Source organism: Pelodiscus sinensis, chromosome 6 (genome assembly GCF_049634645.1).
Source record: "Pelodiscus sinensis isolate JC-2024 chromosome 6, ASM4963464v1, whole genome shotgun sequence".
Taxonomy (NCBI): domain Eukaryota; kingdom Metazoa; phylum Chordata; order Testudines; family Trionychidae; genus Pelodiscus; species Pelodiscus sinensis.
Genome location: NC_134716.1, coordinates 70,935,595 through 70,960,320, shown reverse-complemented (window position 1 = coordinate 70,960,320; position 24,726 = coordinate 70,935,595). Strand labels below are relative to the sequence as shown.

General features: G+C 42.5%; 1 protein-coding gene across 4 annotated transcripts in view; it reads right to left on the bottom strand.

The window, feature by feature from the left end:
* ELL2 (elongation factor for RNA polymerase II 2) overlaps positions 1–24,561 on the bottom strand; it is a 75,772-nt gene extending 51,211 nt beyond the window's left edge. For 2 of the 4 annotated variants that reach the window (XM_075932107.1, XM_075932106.1), the window contains exons 1-3: positions 24,422–24,561; positions 22,838–22,988; positions 5,451–5,498 (exon numbers count right to left, since the gene is read on the bottom strand). Coding sequence is in view for 2 of the 4 variants with exons in the window: in XM_006118674.4 (XP_006118736.2) it covers positions 5,451–5,498; positions 24,422–24,553 (180 nt within the window). In the remaining 2 variants the exon portion in view is untranslated. Of the gene's footprint in view, positions 1–3,741; positions 4,122–5,450; positions 5,499–22,837; positions 22,989–24,421 lie in introns of those variants that run through there. The other 2 variants (XM_006118674.4, XM_075932105.1) reach the window with 2 other exon arrangements.
* Between the last annotated feature and the right edge of the window lie 165 nt (positions 24,562–24,726).

The following is a 24,726-nucleotide window of genomic DNA, read 5'->3' as shown; positions in this document are numbered from 1 at the left end:
GACCAATCATTGTCTGGAGGTGAGGAACCCAGAAATATCTTGGCCCTGCCCCTTCCTGTGCAACCCGGGGTCACTTGAAAAATTTCCAAAGTGGCCCCAGCAAAAAAAATACTGCCCACCCCTGGTGCAGGGGATAATGATCAGACCTTCCTTTTAGTCATCCTACTGCACAATACCATAATAAGGAGACTAATGCCAATAGTTAGGAGTACTCAATATTAAAAGCATAACTACTTAGAAGTCTAAATCAACAACAGCATAAGGGATTACTGATACAACCTATTTAAAAGCTTTACCCTGAACCATCAAGTTGTGCACACAACTAGTCTCTGTAACTTCTCAAAGTAATCCTCAACTTCCACATACTTTTGTTTCATTTATGCTTTTGTGGCTGCTTGTGCTGTACTAGATCAGACCAGTGGTCCATCTAATCCAGTATCCTGCTTGACAGTATCCTGCTCTAAAAAAAGGCTCAAGAAACCATGAACTCGTCTGTTCTGAAATAACCTGCCACCGAGGACTTCTCCTAATTGCTATTAGCAAGGAGTCAGCCATACTTTGATGCATGAGTGTTTATATTCCTAACAAATCAGTTGCATATACAAATTAATATTTGCTATCGTGACTCTTTAGATATTTTTATCCATTTACTGATCAATGCTTCTTCAAATAGTCCTAAACTCGCAGCTTCAACAATATTTTATAGGAATCAGATTTACAAGCTAATGGTGTTGTGTGTGAAAAAAAGATTTCAGCTTTCAATTTGCCATCTTTTAATATCATGAATTGTTGTTTTGTACTGAGTGACTAGAAGTTTCTGTACTTTCTCCAATTACAGTGGGCACCAGACTCCTTCAGTGCAATCAAGTTCTGCTCTTGGGCCAACATTTTGTTAGGGGCTGTGACTGCAGCAAGGGGAGAAGAGCCTTAAGAAATATATCCTCTCAGTTTCCACTGTTACGGCACCCTTTTGAAAGCAGGGAAGAAAGCAAGTCTTATTCTTTTTAGTTCATAGATTAAGGCCAGAATGGACCACTGTGACCCTAATATGTAGGATTGCTCTAATAAATTCCTATTTGAAGTAGGGCATGTAATTTCTAACAGCCTTCTCTGTTTTAAAAATTGCCAGTGATGGAGAACACATCACAGATCTTGGAAAATTGTTCTAATAGTTAATTACCCTCCCTCTTAAACTGCGTTGCTTATCTTTAGTCCAAATCTGTCTTGTTTCATCTTCCAACCATTATAGCTCATGCCGGCTGTCTATTAGACAAAGGTTATGTAATGCTTACATTACAGACTGCACCTAAATTTGCATGAAAAGTCTATAAAATGCGCTAAATTTAATGTTTATGTAAAATTAGCTAGTTATTGTGCATCCTATCACAGGAAAAATAGTAGCACGGCTGCCATACCATGTCAGCCTCAAAAGCAAACTCTTTTCTGAATGATTGCCTTTATAATATACCACTATTGTAAGGTACTCATTGCCACAGTATATAGAGGACTGTCTGAACTTTATAATCACAGAAATGTCTAAACTTTCTAGCAATCTGAAAAGTTCTCTTCACTGGGCAGAATAAACAAGTTTATTTTCCCCAGATTGTATTTTAAACTGGAAGTAATCAGTATTCCATCCCTCAATTTGATGTTTTGATTTATTTTCCCCCCTCCCACCATTTCACCAATAAGGCTAACTATACAAGGCAATCTGAGATTCTGAACCAGTCCAACATAGCCTTTATTGTTAATTGTTTGGAAACCAGGAACACTGGTTTATCAGCAATGTCCTATGAGTTCTCAAATCCATCCTTGGGGCAGACAAACTTTTTTTTTTTTTTTGCTGGAAACAGATTTGATATCTTGTAACCTGCACCTTGCCATTTAAGTAGAATGGTCTTATTCAAGAGTTGTCATCTATTGGCCTCTTCTTGCCTTATCTTTCCATCCCCAGTGCTCAGACTTTCATTTCTCATATGTATAGGTTTGCACAACCTAGAATCAACATAAGCCCTCATCTTCTCTCAGGACTGCAATACTCACAAAGGAGTACAACAGTCCTTATGTAATCAAGGGCAGACATATGAAGAAACTCTAGAGTATTCCCTGACGTATTTATTTAAAAGGTACCAGTGCTGTTTCCTGTCTGACTGGAAGTTAAGCAGCAACTTGCGTTGAATGGAAAGCTTTTCTTAAGAGGTTATAATCAAACATAGTTCATTTTCCTGAAGGTTTAAAAAAAATACATTTACACTGCCACAGACTTCAGCACCAAATCACTACTGAATTGATGGGAATATGACCCAGTATTTAATTCTACCATGCCTCAGCGTACAGAGGTCCCTACCTATACAACAGGTAATAAAGTATATACTGTTTAAAACAGGGTAGCTGAATTTACTGACCCTCCAAAGCCACATACAATGTCTTCAGAAGTTCAAGAGCCACAATGCATTCACTGCCTTTGCACATGGCTAATTACTGCTAAAGCTAGTGGCTTTGTGGATCCCCATCTTAGTTAAGTCTTTGAAATCCAGTTGATAATGTTGTCAAGATAATATGGAGGAATTCAGTCAGATATTGATTTATAAGGACTGCATGATGATGTGATTTTTCAAATTGCATCACTGACTTCAGTGATTCAGAGCAGTATGTTGTTCCAAAATTGAAATAACTTGCATACAAATCTTGAGTTAAGGATACTTTGTTCCTGGCACTTGCTTCCAGAACTTGATTGTATTCTGTAATTTTGACATCTTTAGAGCCTTGCCCTCTTGGAGATCTAACAATTCCATTTTTACAGAAGATGTTTCTGTAATCACAGTTTGGGAAATGTGAGAGCCATCATTGATCACATCAATCATGAATGGCTTTTGGGAAAGGCAAAGTAGGACCTCAGCTTCTGCAAGACTTCAATCAAACCTGGCCTAAAAGTCAAGCAGTCCTTGTAATTTAATTCTGTATTCCTAAACTATGTTTACACTGTTTAGGAAAACACAAAAACATATGCAAATGAGGCAAAGCATGGAATAACGCCATGCCTCATTTGCATAATTAATTAGTCTCCGCTTTTGCACAAAACCCCTCTTGCGCAAGAGCCATTCTTCCGGGGGGTAGGGGGAGGAAGAGGAAGAATGGCTCTTGCACAAGAGGGAGTTTTTGCACAAAAACAGAGCCTCATTAATTATGCAAATGAGGTGCAGCAATATTCCACGCTTTGCCTCATTTGCATTTTTTTGCACAAGAAGGAGCAGTCTAGATATAACCTTAGAGTTTATGATCTTCTACATCTGTTTCAAGGAATATGTTTACCTTTTTCTTGAGATGGGGAAAGTGGGTGAAGTATTTTGATACTGTTTCTTTCCAAACCTTTAATTTGTTCTGGAAACTGAAGAGTGTCTGAATAAGGTCACAATATTATCTTTACTTGGAATGCCAAACTGAGAGCTGGGAGCCTGCTCCCCTTGTTTGGCAGCAGTGTGGGATGACAGGGAGTTCTCTGGGAGTGAGGCCGGAAAATTGTGTAACAGGTAAGATTTTGTGCAGTTTCACAATTATTCAATTAAACAATATCTAACATCCCTAATGAATAATAGTACTAAACTAAAATACCATGTGTATACCATAAGTATATCTCCATGCAACACCTTTTTAATTTATGGTAGAGGAAACTTCTAGACATTAAGCCATTAATGAAACACACTTATAAGAACTTATTACAAATAGATTTATAATGATCACCTGAAGTGCCTTTTCTTGATAATCAAGCCCATGCTCCCATGCATACTTCTCTGAAAACAAACAGCTGAGGTATTTTAGCAGATGCATTCTTTATTCCATTTTAGACGTCAGCTCTGGCATCAACCATCTCAGGGGAAAGAAACCCCAAATGTGGAATTCAGCCACGGAACAATTAAGTGAAGATGTGTCCATTTTGAACTACATTGTTCATATTTGTTAAGAATATTTACAACTGAATTACAGATTAGTCACCTTTGGACATTTTAAATTAATATAAAAGCGTCAGTTCAACTTTAGAAGTTTAGCAACTGCAAATCCATCAGTGCTTTTGATGACTTAAAATTTGGCAAAGGCAAATAATGCAGGATACACTGCTAAATCCTGTCTAAAAAAAAAAAAAAAAAAAAGAACTGTAGCATTCAGTATACAGAACGCATTTTTCCTCCAGTGTATTGCAACAGTCTCTTAAGGGGTAGGGAAGTGGTCTCCAAAACTGTTCTTGATTAATAAACTAAAATATATAGTACATTTTTATGGCATTAAAACTGGTTAGGCAGTAAAGTAGACAAACTGTCTTAATCATTTACAAATTATACCTGTTAAGAACTTCACTTATAGAAAAAAAAAATCAGTATCTGACATACCATGATAAATAGACTTTAAGAGAAGATTGATGTAAGCTTGAAAGCTTGTCTCTTTCACTACCAGAACATGGCCCAATAAAAATCTATCAACTCACCCAGCTTGTGTCTCTAATATACTGGGACCAACATCAATACAGATTTTAAATGTTAGTTAAATCTATCACCAATTCAGTAACCTCAAATCTTCCTATTTCTCCTTTGCAGCTATTAAGAACAATTTCAATAGCCCATAAGAATAAGTTAACAGTCACATTAGCTTCTGCACAAATGAAAAGAGATGATGGAGGGAGGAGGAGAGACAGAGAAGAGAAGAAAATACGTGATTCAGTTTAAAATTTAAACACTAACACGTTCTTTCTTGCCATTTTAACTATATTGGCCTTACAATAGGCTCTGATCTTTTATTGAACTACAAATTTATGAAATGTTGTATGTCTAGCTATTTCCACAGAGGTTGGTTAATGTTCACCTTAAGAAAATCTAAAATGCTTTCATCTCATGAAAATATATCTGGAAATCAAAACCTGCACTCAAGTTTGTTTCTTGCACTAAGTCTCGTAACGTTTCATTTAATGGATCACTTAAAAGAAGAATTTGTTCACAGACCCCATTTCCACTCCCATCCTCATCATAACCCTTCACCAGCAGACTCAAAGTGTTTCATTTTACAGAATTCCAAGAAGAGCTATACCATTGATGGCTCAGACAATAGTTTAAGAACTTGCCTGTCTAAACTTCTGAAGCAGATTTGTGATTTTTTCTGAAACCACTCTAATTCTATCTGAACTGCTGATTTACAATATAAGTTAAACTCTAAAAATGAATGAGAAGAGTTAAGGGGAAATACATGTGAAATAATCCATTTAAAGGAAAAGGAGTTTACTAAGAGGTAACTGATTCTTTTCTGAACTATTTGTGAGATTCACATTAGTTGTTACTTACTGCATGCTTAATTATGAGCACTTCTAGAAGTAAAAAAGCAAAAAAAGCAAATGTGTAAGAAAGAAATAAGTTTTACATAAGGTATTTTATCTGCTAAGTTATAAAGAGAAAACAAACACTCACCCCTTGGAGTCCTTGAAACTGGATTGAGGGTCGAGAAGCAATAAGATTCTATAAAAAACAGTAAAAAACTCATTAGTCTTATAATAATTTCATAATTACATCCCAGAGTGGGGTTTGCCATTACAAAACAACAATCTAAACAGACATTTACAAAGCTGTGTTTCTTTCTGTACAAGATAAAGATCCCCTAAAAGCTACATGTTTTATAATATAAAGAAATGTAAATACATCTGTCCTTGAACACCAACCAATAATGATAATAGAAGGGTTATCAATAAAACGAGCACCTGAACCTATAATAAAAAGAAGTACCTGGATATTGTGTCAAGTTTGGTTAGCACTCCAAATCTAGAATATTTCTAAATGTATACAAGTGTGTTGAAGATGGAAAAGTTGTGTCATAATTTGCAAATAGCTAAAAATTCCATAACAATTTAGAAACCAAGCAAAGTTTTAATATGCATTAAATAATCTTTCAAGATTTTCAGCATGAAGGATCCAACTTTTTCTCTAATTGCTTTGTCAGATCTAATCTCACATTATTCCATTAATTTTTCCATATGTTGAGTTGGTCATCAATAGGGATGTTAATATTGGCTAATTAAATTGTCAAGTAACCTCATAAATTCTTACTGGTTAATCAACTATTCTATAGTCCCCAGAGGCAGGGCCAGCAGCTAGTTAGTGCACTCCAGCCTCACTCCCAAGGAGCTCCTGCAGCACAGGATGCCAGGCGGGAGCTGGTCCACAAGGGGAGCCAATTTAAAAGCCAGCTGATAAAGAGACAGCAGCACCGGGTGGCAGAAGCCCCTGTCTGGAGGGGTGGTTTGAGTTCCCGGACCTGGCACAAGCTGGAACTGAGCTATGCTTCCTGCCCACCTGGCTCTTAATACACTTTAAATGCAGAGCCACAGTGTCTGGCATGAGTCAGGACAGAGCCAGGCTGCCTGCTGCCCAGTTCCTAATACATTTTAAATGCAGAGCTGCAGCAGGGGTAGGTCCTGGACCTGTTGCAAGCCAGGACTGAGCCAGGCTGCTGGCCAGGCTGCTAAAAAATTTAACTGGCAGGGAGAGGAGGGAAATGAATGTACTATAAGCTTTTGCTTATTGGTTAATCGACTACACTATTACATTCCTAGTCACCAAACTGCAGACAAAGGTTTCACTACAAATATTAAATTATTTAAAAAGAAGTTCACTTAATTATCTTTCAAATTATATTAATTTTAGTCAGACTACAACTGTAATTGAAATTCTTCTAAGACAGTGGTTCTCAAAGTGAGGTCCACAGACCACTAATGGTCCACTGCTGCCTCCCAGGCAGGCTGAGGTGGGAGCTAACCACCTTCCAATGCAGCGGGGAGCCTGCACTGCTGCTGCAGCTTTGTGAGTCTGCAGCACCAGCTCTGGCTGACAGGCAGGGAGGTGAAGAAAGAAAACTCACACTCCTCTGTGCAGGCTGCAGAGCTACACGTGGAGGAGCGCCACCACCATGGTAAGAGCAGTGAAGGGCTGGCAGCCAGTTGGGCTGCGTGGGGCCAAGCAGTGGTGGAAGGAGGCAACACTGCGGCTGAGGACCTGGCACACGCAGAAGGTAGGTGAGGGCTTGGGATCCTTTGGGCCTTTGCACCCACAGGGACTAGATCGGGGGGGGAGGGTGCCATGGACTGGACTCTTGCCCAACCCTACCCCCTGCAAGGCTGGACACCCCAGGAATCACCTACGCCACCCACCCCCACCTTACTGTGTCATGCCCAGGCTCTCTGCCCCTCCATTTCCCTGAACCGCCCCCCTGAGCCACCTTGACCCCAGCCCTATTCCCAGGGGCACCCCGCCCTCCCCCCCCCATCTCCCTAAACCCCCCCAGCCATTCTGCCCCTCAGCTTTAGCCCCAGGCACTCCCTGCCCCCATTCTCCTGCCCCGGGCCAGACACCCTGTCCCCAGTCTGCTCCTGAAACCTCCCTCCTGGCCAGACTCTGCACCCTCTCTCCTGGCCAGACACCATACTCCCAGCCTGCTTCTGCACCCTACCTCCTACCCAGATCTTGCATCCTTACCTCCCTTCTGCACCACACCTCCCTCCCAGAACCTGCACCCCATCCCTATCCCACTCACTGGCAGCCCTGTCCTGCACACTGAACCCCTCATTTTTGTCCCCACCCCAGAGCCTAAAATCCCATAACTCCAGAACCCCAAGAAAGTAAATCTGAACCTCAGTCCTCCCTGTCCCTTCCCTTCGTTCCATGGTGCTGGAACACCAGAGGAGTTAGGTGTCTCAGTTGGGGGCTACATCAGTGAAGGTTGGGGGATTCTGGAGGAGTTTTTTTTGCTTCTCACTCATGTGGTCCCCAATTGATTTTTTATGTGGATCAGTGGCTTCTGACAAAAAAAGATTCCCCACACCTGCCATATATAAAACATTGAAACCTTTTGTGTTGAACATAAATTAATAGTTAGTTTATTAAACTTCATTTTAAATAAAGTAATGTGAGAAAGATAAAACACTTGTGTTTAAAAATTTAAATTAAACCAGTATCCCTAGTTACAGCACTAGCAAAATGGCTCAGGCATAATTACGTAATTAATGGTGCCTTTCCATTAGCAACTGGTGGCCCACGGAAAGGTTTACATTGAGCCAAGTGGTCCACAGGCCAAAGAGTTTGAGAACCACTGTTCTAAGGTGACATTATTAAATTATCTAAAAGGGTTAACTGGAACTCTAGCAACATCGCAGCCTTAACTAGAAAAGAAAAGAAAAATTAAAGCTTGTCACTCTTGACTAGATATTTAGCTAATGCAGAAAGAAGCTTACTGAAGATCACCTTAATTTCATATTGTGGGGATTAAACTGACAGACTATATGACTGTAGAAACATGCTGTTCTTTCAGGTCAGAAACTAAAAGAAAAGCAGGTTACCCAACATAAAAGGAAGGAGAGACTTCATTCTTTTAATTGACACTTACTGAAGTTTAATACAATTTGCTAAGAACACATTTCTTGAAACTATGAATAAAGAATTCCAAAAAGTATTGAAAACAGAAAATCTGTTTCAGGATTTGTCCTGAAAGATTGTTAGAGATAATTTAAAATAACATTGAGAGATCAGGACTGGAGCAGGGAAGTGTCTGTTAATTTGTAAAACTACAGTTCTTGTCTGAAACTTCACTCCATGACTTTTTAGTTCCAATAATTAAGTGAAAGTAACAACACAAAATAGTTCATTTAAAAAAAATGTGTTAAGCCCACATTCAGAGTTTATATTTACATATTACGTCATAAAAAGTCTATAATTCTTGTTTTCTTTAGATCCAAATACACCAAACTTAAACTGAGATGAGATGCTTAAATATAGTTGGGCACAGTGAAATTTCACAGAAAGATGTTTAAGGCAATGCAAATTTTGTTTTACAATAGCTCTGCACGCAGAATAAAGAGGTGTACGTATTATGGTAGTGCATATAATCATTAATTGATTCAGAATGTTTTAAATATTTTAAAAGGTGCTTAATGGCATTTTGTTGTAGTTGCCTACACAATATAGCTTATTTTAAAATCAGAAAAAAAACCCTCAGAATTCCCATTCATTTAGATTGATCCAAATACAATAAACTAGAGTAAATACACTCTTCTCTGTAAAATTACTACTAAAGTAGTTAATCTTGAACATGCTAAGTGGCAAAAACACTGAAGTAGGTGTTGAAAAGCACCATTTAATTTTTAAAGTTAATAACATTTAAGTTTTAATTTAACCTATAATATTGATCAGGTGTTGCTTGGGTCCTTAATTCAAATAAATTTTGTTTTTCTTCTTTTAAATCATTGTTCTAGGGTGGGACTGGGGATGAGAAGTTTACTATGTAGGCTGCCCTTGAAGAAAGGATAAATCCAGGCCCCTCTCACTGCAACAGCTTGGGACCAGGTCAGAAGTGCCTTTTCATGGCCGCTGTAGTGAGCACAGCTGGGAGAGAGGTTCATGTCCCTTGGCTGGGAGACAGACACACAAATAGAAACTCTGAATATATATAGTAGATTGCTGTCCTTTCTCCACCCTGCCTTCTATTGGCCCAATGGGGTTACAGCTGTCCCAGTCCCCTCTCTGGCCCCTTGTTGCCCCCTGTGGTCACTCGACAGTCTAACTGTCCCTCCTATCAGACTTCTCCCTTTCCTCTTTGTGACTGGAATTTGATTTTCTCATGTCTTATTATACTAGCATAAACATTTACCTTGCTTTAAGTTATGATAAGAGGAAGATACATACCAAATTTGGTGGTCCTAGCTCTTTCTATTTAGAAGGAGTTCTTGAATAACAGACTCAGACACACAAACTCTCAAATATATAGCAGAATAGAAAACAACACTGCTTGAGCAGTGTTGAGCTACAGTTTTTGTGGTAAAAATGCCGTAATGCCAAACCCAAACTTGCTAACTAGTGTTCAACATGCTTCACCCCCAAACTCAAAAAGCTCGAGTTAGATCCCTGCAAATCATGAGGTTTTAAAAATAAAAGTCATATTTTGTTTCCTGGTCTGATTCAATTCCTTTTCTTCCCTCAAAGGATATATTATCAGACTGGGAATTGCATACATTTCCAACCTAAAGTTATCAGATTATTATGTATAAATATAATCATCATACATAGTGTACTCAGTAAATATGTATGGGTAGAGGAGGCAGCATTATCTAGCCATTCAACACTTTCCACAAGGCCTTGTTTCCAATTTCCTATAAATTTGCCAAACTTCAGCCATACAGCTGAAATATATTCTCTATCGGGTATATTTCAGACAATTTGTTTGGGAAGTTTCAGGCCAACTATTTCAGATGTTCTCATGGGCAAGATTATGGTAACAAAAGATTGTGTGGTTTTTAGATGGGTAATACAAAAAACTTGCAACCTTTTCAAAGGAAACCTACAGGGCCTCTATGCTTTGTAACAGGAATTTGAAATTTGGTATGCAAGATCACCCTTTGTTATCCCTCTAACAATCTAAGTTTGGCCAAATTATAGGTCTTTGAAAACCAAAGTTCACATATGCTCAGTAGAAGTTCGTTAGAAGCTAGTAGTTAAATATTCTGAAAAGTCCATCCACAAGGACCATGACCTATCCCCACACAGCTCCAATGTATTGGCCAGACCACTCTTTTCATTTTTACAGATCAACTAAGACAGTGGTTCCCAACCTGGGTCCGCAGACCCCTGGGTGTCCATGAGGGTATTGCAGGGGGTCCGTGGGAAAGAAAAAAAAAAAAAAAAAAAAGAACATAGAACCATGGTCACCAACCTGTCAATTGCGATCGACTGGTCAATTTTGGGGGCATGACCAGTTGCTCATGAGGCGTCCCAGCCCCTCTCCCCAGTGACTCCCCCCCACCTTAAGAAGGAGCCTGAGCTGGCGCTAGCTCCTGTAAAAATGGATGTAGCGCTGGCTTCCGGCAACGTGGTGGTGAAGTGCCACAGCTGTGCGCCAGGTCCAACATCTCAGGAAGCACATAGGTGGCTCTTCCCCTCTCCCAAACTGCTGGCACACTTCCAGAAAAGCCGGGTCTGTCGTACCGCCAGAGACTTCCTTCCCCCCTGCTTCCTGCCTGCCTTCCTGTGCATGGGAGGAGGGGAAGTGGAAGTCCCGGGACCGCGCACCAGCTCTAACTTCTCAGAAGTGTGCCGGCTGTCATGGGGAGTGGAAGAGTGAGCACTCTCCATGCCCCCCCCCCACGCAGGAAGAAAGGCAGGAAGCAGGGGGAAGGAAGTCCCCAGTGGTGCGACAGACCTGGCTTTTCAAGAAGCCCACTGGCTGTGGGGGGAGGGGGAGGAGAACAGCACACATGCTTCCTGAGACCCCGTCCCCTCTCCCTGGCCAACACCCCCCCCCAGTGCCCTGCCCTTCTAGCCAGACCCCCATGAGTACCCTGCGCCCTTCCCAGGCCCCCACCAGCACCTTGCCCCCTGGCCAGACTCCCACCTGCTCCCTGCCCAGGCCCCCACCAGCACCCTGCCCCCTGGCCAGACTCCCACCTACTCTCTGCCCATGCCCCCACCAGCACTCTGCCCATGCCCCCTGACCTGGCCCCCACCAGCCCCCTGGCCAGACACCATACTACACCCTGCTCCTGCCCAGGGCCCCACCTGCCCCCTGCCAGGCCCCCTGTAGTACCATGACCCCTGGACAGACTCCCACTTGCACTCTGCCCAGGCCCCCACCAGCACCCTGCTCCTGCTCCCTTCCTCCCTCCTGGCCAGACACCTACCCCCAGCTTGCGCCTGTATCCTATTTTCCACCCAGATTCTGCATCCTTATCCCTATCCCATTCACTGGCAGACCTGTCCTGCACACTGGATCCCTCATTTTTGGCCCCACAAATTGCACTAACCCTGGAACTCCAGAAGAGTTAATCTGGCCTAAGGCCTTGAACCTCAGTCCTACCAGTCTTTGAAGTCAATGAAACAACACCAGGAATCTCATAAGTAAGCCAAAAGTTTATTATTTGTCGCTATACAGAGCCAATTGTGGGGTAGTCTGTTGTGAAGAGACGTGCAATCGAATTGTTTTGATGTCAGAAATGAGTATGCATTGTTTTAAATGTTAATTATTTACATTTCCTTTTGTATTTAATGAAGTGTACATATCAGCTAGAACTGGCTTTGATGGGGGTCCGCGAACATTTGGGGGGAGCAATAGGAGGTCCACTCTAGTGAAAAGGTTGGGAACCACTGAACTAAGATTTGCTCCAAACAGGCTACAGGGGACTGTGCACAACTTCACCTGAAATTTCTCCTCCTGGTGTCTCAGAAGCCGCTAGCCATATGAACTGAGATTACTTCTTCCTCCATGCTTCCTGACTCAAGCTGGGGAGAGGAAAGAGGCTGAGAGGTGCAGAAAATGGTGAGACACGAGTTGATGGGAGGGAAGGGCAAAATAGGAATAATGGCAGAGTGGGGTTTGGGGTGATGGGATAGGAGCTGAGGAAAAGACTGGATAGTAATGGCCGTAGGAGGAGAAACAAGAGCTTCCACATGCACAGGGCTAAAGACAGGCACTCTACATATTATGAGAGTTCATGCAGCAGGGCCAGAATCACATCCACTCTAAATTTGTGAATGCTAGTAATACTGCTACAGCCAAAATGCTGTCAAAAATCCTTCATGTTGATGGAACTTTACACTGCTTCTAATAGTGCAGTGTGATCCTTACGGCAACAAAAATAAAACAAACCATTTGCAGTTTAACCTAACTTCTCAAATACAGCATTTCTTTTTAAATTAGTAAATTTAGTAAGGTAATCAAATTGCGGGTATGTCTTCACAACATAATCAACCCTAGTGATTGATACCAAGATCTGAACACCTAGGTTAGCCAAGACAAAGTGACCCCACAGCAAAGCCCTATATGCTTTATATAGCCTTACTATTTCTACACTCACCTGTGATTCTGCAGGTATATTCCATTGTTATTTGTGTGTACTGACACTATAGGATACCTTTTCCAAGTCAACTGCAGCACAACTTGCCTGTCTTTTGGGAGGAGTTACAGAAAGGGCATTGGAGAAATATAAGCATCCTCAATTCAAAGTGGGCAAATTCCAGCCTGCTGCTTTTTATCGGATAAAGGTACAGAAATTGTGCTCCACAATTTGCATATCTTTTTCCAATAGTTTTGCTGGAAGAGGCTTTTCCAAAATTTGGCATGCCTACACTGGACCAAATTTAGGAAAAATCTACTCTTTCAGAAGAGCCCTTCTTTCTTGTGGCATGAAGAAGACAGGGCTTCCGAAAGAGCGCATCTGCTCTTCCGCAAAAATGTTGGAGGAGCAGACGTGATCCCTGTACGGGGTGGAGTTTTTCCGGCATACTTCTAGTATGCCAGAAACATTCTGTAGTCTAGACGAAGCCTGAGTTAATCTGGAGCCCATGCTCTATTTATACCCAAGCCATGTAAACTAGACGGAGATTAATACCCACCAAAAAAAGTTGCAGAGGTTTTTCTGTGTGAACTGTAGAGGGGTTTGGGCGAAAACTCAGGTAAAAGTCTGGATTAACTGTGAAGTGAAAACATTTCACTGTGGCTGCCATGAGAGAAGAGTAAGATATTAAAGTTTATCAGTTTCCTAATACAGAAGACATTTTAGTTGGTTCACTTAACTTTTTTTGACCACTTTAAAACAAGCTAAAAGAAAAAAATTGAATGAAACTAACAGAAATTCTGCTTATATCGTGTTACATGTTTGTTTGGCCATATTTGCATCCTTGTAGCTAAATATACAGACCACACAGTGTTTTGCTAATATAAAAGTTAAAGACTTCATTCAGAACCATGTAAAAAATTCCAAGGTCAAGGATCTTGACTTCAAAGTACACACTCAGTTAAACAGTGTCAAAGGAACTTGGAAAGTTTGGTTGGTTAAATGATACAGGATTATGTCTTGTGAACACTTGAGATACTCCAAGCCACCTTGTTTAAACCATCTTCAAAAATCATGACCATAATGCAACTGATGCACAGATCTGTGACTTTGTTTTTATGAAGAAGTGGTGTATTCCTCATTCTAGTTTAAAAAAAGACAAGACAGTTTGTCGTTTTCACACAAGTTGCAGGTCAAGTTAAAGAGCATGGGGGAGCCCAGTCATTAACTTAAGCTACTTGTGTGTCTTCAAATTAGACTGTTGCCCTTTGGCCATAGCTTCACTGCAAAAGAACTGATCTTTTCTTACAACCAGATAGCTAACAAATTACAGTCAACTTCCGATAATCTGGCACCTTTGGTACCCAGGGGATGCCGGATTATTGGATATGCCGGAGTACCGAAAGGGGGGCTATGAAGAGTCGGGGGGTGGGGGGAAGAATGGCAGGGAACTGTGCAGAGTGGGCAGCACTCCAGTTGCTCTGTCCCCGGCTTCCCCAAGTCCGCCGCTGCTAGAACTGACCAGCGGTGGACTTGCGGAAGCCGGGGGAAAAGCAGCTGGGGTGCTGCCGGGTTGGTCCCGCAGCGCTGCTCAGGTGAGAGGCAGCGCTCCGGGACCAACCTTGAAGCAGCTCAGCTGCTCTGCCCCGGGCTTCCCCAAATCAGCCGCTACTGAAACTGACCATCAGTGGACTTGGGGAAGCTGGGAGCAGAGCAGCTGGGATGCTCTGCCCCACGGCTTCCCTGAGTCCGCTGCTTGTCAGTTTCAGCAGCAGCGGACTTGGGGAAGCCAGGGGGCAGAGCAGCTGGAGTGCTGCTGGGTTGGTCCCGCAGCGCCGCTCAGGTATGGAGCGGTGCTGCGGGACCAACCCAGCAGCACACCAACCAGCTGCTCTGCCCCGGCTTCCCCAAGTCCGCTGCTGGTTAGTTTCAGCTGCCTCTTTCATTCAAACTCCCTCCCAGACCCTACTCTCCCTCCTGCACCCCAATCTCTTATCCCAAGTTCCCTTCTGCACCCAGCCTCCATCCCAGACTCTGCACCTCCTCCATTAATACCATGGAAGAGTGCGGCCCTCAACCACTTTCCAAAATCTTGGGGTGGCCCCCTGTAAAAAATTATTGCCCACCCCTGGGTTAGCTGGTTAACCTTTCACATTCCTATTTTATGTTTAACTGGTTAACCAATTAAGTGGGACTGTGGGGCCAATGGGCAGCCCCCACTCTGCAGTGGCTGGGCTGGAACAGCCCACTGCTGCAGGTAAGGGCTTCTGCGGACACCCAGAGCAGTCGCTACCTATGACATGCCCAGGTCTGCTGTGGATTGGGGCTGCTCTGGATGCCCAAAGCAGCCTTTGTCTGCAGAGGGCCCCATGGAGCTGAAGCAGCCCCCTGCCCACGGTGAACAGGGAACTGCTCCACCCTGCACTGATTAACCCAAACCAGTAAGCATCACCCACTAATGGTGATGCTTACTGGTTAACCTTACTTTCCCTACTCTGAACAACTGACAAGTAACTGGTCCTATGTAGGTGAAGTTCCCAATACTAGTCTGTAATAACATTCCCTGAAAACTGCATGGCCATATGGCAATACTTTAAGTGCTGCTTATGTCTACTTGTGGAGCCCCGGTATGTGATGTGATCCTCTAAGGACCTGCTCCACACCGCCTCTCTTGACAGAGTGCATGAGGCCCTGCCTTCTCTCTGCAGAAGAGAGGAAGCAGAAGCACTTCAGGTCCCACAGACATGTTTGCATAGCTGGGAGAAGGCAACAACTTTGGGGTGCCCCATGTGCAGGTGTTTTGGAGAGGAGGCTAGTCTGGGCTTTTCACTGCCAATCCAAGTCTGCAGTGGCTGTGTTCTAAAAGGATCCAACTGCTGAGCTAATAGGTTTCCAGGGTTGTAGAAGTTGCTGTTACCATTGAGAGGCAGTGGAGGAGGAAAAAGTGGCCAAGATCCCTTCTTGGGACCCTCTGGCCAGAGAGAACGTATCTGACACCACCACCCTCACTGACTCTTTGGCTGGTTCCTAAGGCTGCAAATGGCAAGGACAGAGAATAGTGTGGGATAATGGAGGGGAGTCACCCCAGGGAAACACCCTCTCCATACTCCTCCTCATCTTTCCCTTCATACACAAAACTTGTAGTTGTCACTCTTCTCACTCAGAAGCTAACATATGCCCAAGGACAAAAACATGGTGCTCACTGGAGTTTGCAGCCTGTTGAGTACAAAGAAAATTTAGAGGAAACAATTCAGTTTCAATTTTTTGGAGTAAAATTTAGTTTAATATTCTAAGAAAAAAATGTTATTTATAAGAGTTCCTCATAAAGCAGGGATGGGCAAAATACAGTCCGCAGCTCAGCAGGAATCTCAGCTAAGCTCCCTGCCTACCTCTCCTGTGCACTGCCAGAAAAATGGCTGTGGGGCCATGTGTGTGTGCCGATAATCTGGCACCTTTGGTACCCAGGGGATACTGCTGCCCCCATCTCCAGCACAATTTCCAGCCAATGGGAACTGTCACTTTGAGGAACATGCAGTGGGCAAAGTACCTCTTGGATTCGCAGCCTTCAGAGAAGCATAGATTGCTCCTGCAGCCAGCTGCTCTGGGGGCATGGAAGGGAGGGAGCCCATAAGAAGAACTTGACAAGCTGCTGGCCAGAGCCTGCCTCCAGTACCCCAGCCCTTCCCTGCCCCCAAACCCAAACCCTTTGTTCTCCTGAAGCCATAAGAATGTAACAGATATACGGCATCAGACCAAAGGTTCATCTAGCTCAGTATCCTGTCTTCCAACAATGACCAATTCCAGATGCCTCAGAGGGAGTGAACAGAACAGGTAATCATCAAGTGATCCCTCTCCTGTCACCCATTTCCAGCCTCTGACAGAGTAGGGACACCGTTCCTTCCCATCCTGGCTAATAAGTATAGATAGACCTAACCTCCAAGAATTTATCTAGTTCTATTTTGAATCCTATTAAAGTGCAGGTCTTTACAACCCCCCTCCCAGAGCCTGCATCCCAGTCTCCTGCCTCAAATCACAACCCTCTCCTTCACCCAAACTCCCTCCCATATCACCCCCTCCTGTATCCCAATCCCTTACTCCAAACTCCCTTCTGCACCCAACCTACATCCCAGATCCTGCACCTCCTCCATTAATATAATGGAAGAGTATGGCTCTTAACCACTTACTAAAATCTTGGAGTGCCACTCCCAAAATATTATTGCCCACCCCTGTCATAAAGCATTGATGCAGACAGTTATGTAGTGACTACGTAGGCTAACGTGGTAGCCATATATTAGATGAGCTCAGTTTTCAATTCAACAAAGGAATGTTGGCTGAGACACTAGGTTATCGAATTCAACTGAGAAAATGCCATAATAAGATCTTTAACTTTCTTGAAGCAGAGCAACCCAAAATGAGCAAATGAGACCATAACGTCACCTAAATAAAATGACAAAACTATAGAGAATGCAAGCTTTTTTCTTTCAATCCCAACCTCCAAAATAGTTCTGCACTGCAGTAATCTGCCCAATGCTAATCTCAAATTCTGATATGACACCAGAACTTTTTGATCTTTTTGCATCATGATTCATTATTATGAAGGACCCAAAGTTCAAATTTTAAATTCGTGGACTTGCAGCTGCTAAGTGGAAGCCTAAGTAGGACTCAGGCTCAATTCTCTATAGCACCCTTGCCAAGTAAAATGATCCAGTAGTTTCTGTGGTCAAACAAAGAAGCCATGCATTCTTTGCACTATAGGTAAGTAACCAATAGTAACAAGAAAGATTGAGAGAGATCATTAAAAGAGAGGAAATATTGAGATGTTTAGTGCAGTCTGAGTTTAACTCAGTCGTGCTTGTGAACATAGGGCAAATCTCTCGATGGGACTTCTCATGTCTATGCTGTTATGATGAACTTTATTCAGCATATCACCACCTTGATGTAAAAGTTAAAATAAATGGCAAAACAATGCAGCATTTGTCTTTCAAACATTTCTTCAGTCACATTTCACCCCAGGGGGAAAAATAGTTTCCAACCAAACATACATTTGAGGTAAAGAATGAAAACAAGCCGGTAAATGTCACAAAACCAACTGTTGTGGAACTGCAGGGAGAAAAACCCAGACACCACTAAACATGTTCTCCTCTAGGTTTACTGTTTAGGTTATCAAGAGATCCTCTTAGCGTCTCTCAACCTCCATGCACAGGTATTCCACACACACCCTATAAGATTATTTATGTACCCCCAGTTTCCTATCAAGTTGGCTTAATAGATGGAACAAAAGCACAATAAAATTGATACAACACAAAACCTTATGTAACTTTGATAAGTCTTTAAAAAGAAAATGGTCAAACTGGAGAGGACAAAAGAGCAGAAAGCCAGCTGAAAAGTACTTGAGGAATGACTGACCACAGAAATCAGACAAACGTATTAGGTATTTTGGTTCATATTCCTGCCAACCGGGATTATTTCTCAGTGTACACTTAAGTGATTTGTCCATTCAAGATAAATCAAAAGCCTCCCATGGACTAAAACCATTGCCTAGAAGAATTTTTTAAAAAGTGACTTGTCCATTCAAGATCAATCAAAAGCCTCCCATGGACTAAAACCATTGCCTAGAAGAATTTTTTAAAAAGTGACTTACTGCTTCAGTTGCATAAATTCAAAGAGTAAATAAAATAAGATTATATATAGGACTTGCGTTACTAGCTATGTTGCTTTTGCAACTGAAAAACTTGAATGACTACTTAGTTTGAGTAAAATCAACCTAAGGCAGTAGATTTTTGGAATCTAAATTCTCAACTATATTCTCTCATTGGTCAGCTACTGTAGTAGAAATTACCACTGTCATTTGATTTTTTTCTCCAGATTTTGAAAAGTGAAAAGGATTTTCCATTAAAAGCACCCAGAATAATCTGCAGTATTGACATTACTTTTGCAAAGAACGCAAACTAGTATTTTTCTACTATCTCTGAATGGAATAATAGTGAGAACAGGACTCATTTTCACTATCATGTTGCCTAACCACACACATTAATGTACACTAGTGCTCCCACCTTTGCTACCAAATGTAATGGTACAACAGTGCAAAATTTTATAAACTTGGCTTTTAATCTATTTATAAAATGTTAAAATAGGCACTCCATATGTGCTAAGACTTTTGAAGCACAGATTACTACAGGCTCCATCTCCTACATTTTCATCCTAATTTGTAAGTGCTAAGTAAAGATTTGCTGCAACATGGGCCATGCTACAGAGTCAGTTCACAGTTTTGTTAGAGTTATGAATTGGTTTGGTTTTAGAAGCAAAAATATTAAGAATTATTGCATTGAGAATTCAGTTTATGTGCAAGGAGGCAAAACTTTTAGTTCAGTAGCTATGACAACATGGGATGATTTTCAGTCATTTTTTATGTAAATAATTTGAATATTAAACACAAATGCAATACTACTTTGCAACCTACTAACATGGTACCTAGAGGTTACAGTGCCATGTTCACTAGGACTTCTGAGGGTTACCCTTGACCCTAGTCTCTCCTCATAGCTCTCCAAGTTTGGCTAATGCCTCCTTTGAAATACTGCTCATGTATAGGACCCTTTCAAATACTCTACGTGTTGTACCTCCCTTAACCGGGACTCTCTGGTCCGGCAACATTCATGGTCCAAAAGACTACAGATGTTCCTGGACCACAGAATCCAGGTATAGGGAGGTCTGGCCAGAGTGCAGGAGAGCAACAGTGGGAGCGTGGTGCAGGGAGTGGGTGGGAAGCATAGCAGGAAAATCTGGTCCCAACAGCTGCGCAATGGTAGGGGGCCGGCTCCAGACCTGGCAGCAGCCAGGAAGCACTGGTTCTGGCCATGAAGTTCCGGCCCTGGAGCCGGCAGGAGCTAGAAAGCTCCAGCCCAGGGAGCAACCAGACAACAGAGGGGTGGGTTGGAGTCCTAGCGGGGGGAAGCAGGGGAAGGAACAGGCCAGGAGGAGAAAGACCTTCCCTGGTCCAGCAAATCCCCTCATTCAGGACTGGTCAGGTCCTGAGGGTACCAGACCTGGGAGGTCCAACCTGTACCATGAAAAATGCGTCTCAGAGCATGGATTATGGTCTTTTGAATGTTTTTCGTCCTATACTATACCGATTTCATGGCTGAGACCAGCATTTCTCTAATTGGGGGCTCTAATACAAAAGGAAATTGCAGGATGGTCACAAGATTATTTTAGAGGTGTTGCAGTATTGCCACCCTTCTGTACTGTCTTCAGAGCTGGAAGAACACAGTGTGGTGGCTGTTGGACAAGTGCCCAGCTCTAAAAGTAGTGCCCTGCCAGCAGGAGTGCAGAAATAAGAGTGGCATATCATACTATGCCACCCTTATTTCTGAGCTGCTGCCTTCAGAGCTGGACACCTGGAAAGTGATGACTGCTGACAGAGAGCCCAGCTCTGAAAGCAGATGCACAGAAGTGAAGGTTATAATACCATGCCATCCTTACTTCTGTGCAGATGCTGGCAGTGGCTTTGCCTCCAAAGCTGGACTCTAGGCCAGCAGCTGCAACTCGCCAGCTACCTAACTCTGAAGGAGGTACCACAGCTAGCAGAAGGAAGGGTAGCATTACTGTAATCCCCACCCGGCCACAATAACCTTGCAACCCCCACTCCAAAACTTGTTTTGGTTCAGGAACCCTACAATCACACCACCATGAAATTTTAGATTTAAGTAGCTGAAATAATGAAAGTTACTATTTTTAAAATCCTATGATTGTGAAATTGACCAAAATGGACCATGAATTTGGTAAGTTCCTGTTCATGTGTCTTACAGAAACGCTTCAAAACAACAACTGTAACATTAGGAAGAGCAGAGGAATTACAAGTACAGGTGAAGAGAAGAGATTTTTACAGCATTCCTCAAGTTTATGCAATGCAAATTCTACGTTTTCAATAAAAAAAGTTTACTATTGCGAAGATTACAATACTAAGGCAAGCTGACAGTTTGGTACTACCCGCATAGGCTAACAGACAGGTAGTATAAGTTAAAAAACAGCAGTTGCAGAAGTGAAAAAAACCCTCTTCATTCCCTAGCCATCTCATTGACATGTGAATTGTAAGGTATAATTGGGACCATTTAGACAATTATGAAAAGTGGTTTCTTTTTTTCACATGCAGAAAATGGCAGTAACAGAAAAAAGATATTCTAATCCATTCTAAAGCAGTGAAAAGCATCTCAAATATAATTTAATAATAAAGAAGTAGTCACTGACAGTCTGATGTAGATGACTTCTTGGGTGGCATATCAGAATTGTTATAGATTTAAATCGATTTAATTCTTTAAATTGGTCAGTTTTTTTACTAGAAATTTCAGTGGCTAAACCCATTTTTTGTTTATTCAAACAAAATTATTTTTATGTAACAGCTTTGCAGTTCTTTAAATTTACCATCTGTTCAAATGGTGACAAATTCCACCCTTTCTTATTTTTAATTCCTGCTGTATTAAACTGCAACGAGGGAGTCAGTTTCCATAGAAAGATAGCCCCACTCAAAGATATGAAAAATAATAAAACAGCAACAGGTATTTATGAAGACAGTTGATTATCATCAGATTTTTCATTACTTTAATACTTCAATTTTCCTTTAAACTGCAGAATAATGAAGAGTGATACAAATATTTTTCCTGACTGTATTACTTGAGAGACCACAAGAATGGAGAAACTGATTATCGACATACATGGTTATAATTTAGCATAATTGTTTTATAAGTCCCAGGCAATTTAACCTCATCCAAGATGCATTTACTTGCAGTGAGGAAAGTAGTTTTATTGCAGTCAGCAGATTTTCAAAATGTATCTGTTTTAACATGCAAATATCAAATTTCAGATTACAATATTATTTACCATATATATATATATAGTTTATACACACAAAAATTATATTTTAGAAGTAAATTTGAATATAAAACACTAACTTGTTTAAAAGTTATAGATTTATCATAAAAACGGCACTTAAAATACTTTCCTTATATTCAAACTTGATCTGAAAAGAACACTGTTAAATGTTTCCTTCCTTTCCTACTACAAGCAGGACACTTCGAACAATTAAAATCATAAAGACAAAGTAATTTAACAACCTGGAATAATGTTCCAACTCCAAATATTAACAGAAATTTTAGTCATTTAAGCACACATGTGCATTGTGCAAATTTGCTTTAAACCGATGTATGGCATTCCTAATTGATTTTATAGCTTTCTCATATACTTATTTAACCCACTGTGACTTTCCAACAGTAAGAAGCAAAAAACTCAGAAACCATTTATACAGGTAACAAAGACACAATTTAGTCAAAAGTTACAAGGAAGAATGCTGTAATTTACTCAATCAAGTGACACTAGATGGAACCTTATAAATATTTCTAAAGTTTCCCATTTAACATCTGCAAGCCACTGGTTTTCAAGGACAGCTTTAAAAATTTACAGAGTACGAGTGACCACTTTAACCCTGCCCGGAAAGGACTCATTCTGGGGCTGTGAATAATACATAAAACCCAAAGAGGCAAGGTTTACACATAGAGCTGAAGGTATTAACTAAGCCTCCACCAGAAGAAAAGAAACCCCAACTATTCATGCCATAGTAATGGCTGTATTTCCCCAATCACATATAGGACAAGTGGCATTTCAAAGTCTGATTCTTCCTCTGGATTTGGCAACAGCAAAAACTGCACATATGCCAGTTTTACAGGCAAAAGAAAAAAAAAGGACAAGCTGTGGTGTAATTACGCCGCTTTGGAACCCAGGATGACTAGATACTGCTAAATGGTAAAAGTGCACATAAGAAGAATTGGAGTACAGTACACTCAAACACTCTCTTCGTCCCTGTTTTCACATTACCGGACCCACTAAATCGACAACCGATTGTGCTCCCATTGACTTCATGCAGTGAAGACACTGTAGTTAGTCGAACTAAGATACAGTCGACTCCAGCTAAGCTATTCATGAGCTAGAGTTGCTTACCTTAGTTCAATAATGCCCCCTAGTGTAGACCTGGCCTTAGAGTAAGTTTATTATGGAGGCAGGAGAAGCAGCTATTAGTCATAGGAAAAGGCTCAATTTGGGGGTCAGTTCTAGGAAATCCATATCTGAGTCAGCCTTACAGTGAAGGAGACTGAAAAGGAAAAGAACAACCAGATTGGCATCAATTAAGAACCTGTTACAGACAAATCACTACCCAGCTTCATCTCCCTTCATCTCTCTTTTCAGTGTGACAATCTCTCTCTTTCTTTATCATATATAATTTTGAAAAAAGTGTTTCTATATGCCAATTCAGTAAGAGAAAGGTCTTTTGAATGAAGGTCTGCTAGCACTGAAGAAAGCATATTTAGAAAAAAAGTGTTCAATCATCAACTTCCCTTTCCCAGATCCTGCATTATATATTACACAAAAATTACACAGAAGACCCATCAATTCTCTTAACCATAATGAAGTGAAGTGGGCAGGGGAAAACAGGTATTTTAACTTGAAATCCAATGAAATGCCACAGTCCAATAAGAGCTTAATCGTCCTCCTCCTCCTCCCTGAGAAGCTCTGTAGCACGTAGCCACTTTTAACTTCCATTAAATGCAACTTGAGGTCTCAAGTTTCAACTGGAAAACTACAGTCAGAAAAAAAGATCACCCTGCACAAGACTCACAAGAAGGGGTGTTGTTTTGAAACAAGATATAAAATGCTGTCTGAAACTTTACAAAACTTTCCATCCTGAAATTAAAATTGGCTAACTATATTGACAATACACTCCCATAGAAAGATTTATGGACAACGAAGCAAAAATGACAAGAAAACCCCCTGCCAAAAAAAAAAAAAAAAAAAAAAAAAAAAAGGCCAGGTCACTCCAACTAGCAGTAGATCTACTGCAACTTTAACTCTCTTGTGTTGAACAATAGCAGACATTTCCACGGTAGACACGGGGCATGAAACCATCAATCTCTCAGGGCCGCCTGGTTGCAGGGAGGCCCAGGGAAAGGGGGGCAGGAGATACAGCAATAAAAGAAAGTTTTCTGTGCAGCATTATGAAGATGTGTAATAAAATGGTCATGGGTGCCATTGTCACTTCAGACCCACTGCCAGCCAGCCACCTTCCGCTTTCCTTAGGAGCCAGGTTTGAATGGGGGGGGGAGGAGACAGGCAGAGCCAGAGACATGACAGCTCAGCGAAATATGCCCCATCCGAGAGCTGCTGGCTGGCTCCAGGGCCACCAGCTGGCACCAAGCGGAGGAAAGGGCTGTTTTGTTCCCGTGCCATTGCAACTGGCTCGGCAGCAGGGGAAGAGGGACAGGTCTACCTCGGGCAAGACCCCGCCGACGGGGGCTTCGGGACGGGCCACAGCGGACACGGGGGGCAGAGGGGAGCCTAGAGACCATGTCGCTGCCCGGCAGCCCCGCGCGCCCGGGAGAGACATTTACACCTCACCAGCTGCCGCCTCCCAGCGGGAGCGGGCAGGGCGGGAGCGGGCAGGGCAGCCGAGCCCTCGCTGCTCCATCCCCGGCTCCTCATCCCCGACAGCGGCGGGAGCCAGCCCCAGAAGCGCGGGGCGCCCCTCACCTTGCTGCCCTGGTAGCTCTCCAGAGCCCGGAAGGCGGTCTCGGTCAGCTTGACGTGCAGCACCGTGATGTTGTCCTGGGTGACCCTGCCGCAGGACACGCCATACCTGCCCCCCTCCCGCAGCGCCGCCATCTTACACCGCCCCCCGCCCCGCTGCTGCCGCTGCTGCCACCGCCGCCGCCACCACCGCTGCGGCCGCGCTGCCTGCAGCCGCCGCCGCCGCAGCTACAGCCATCCTGCTGCTGACGTACCAGCTATCCCCGCCACTGCGCAGCCGCCGCCGCGCCCCGCCCACTCGGCACAAT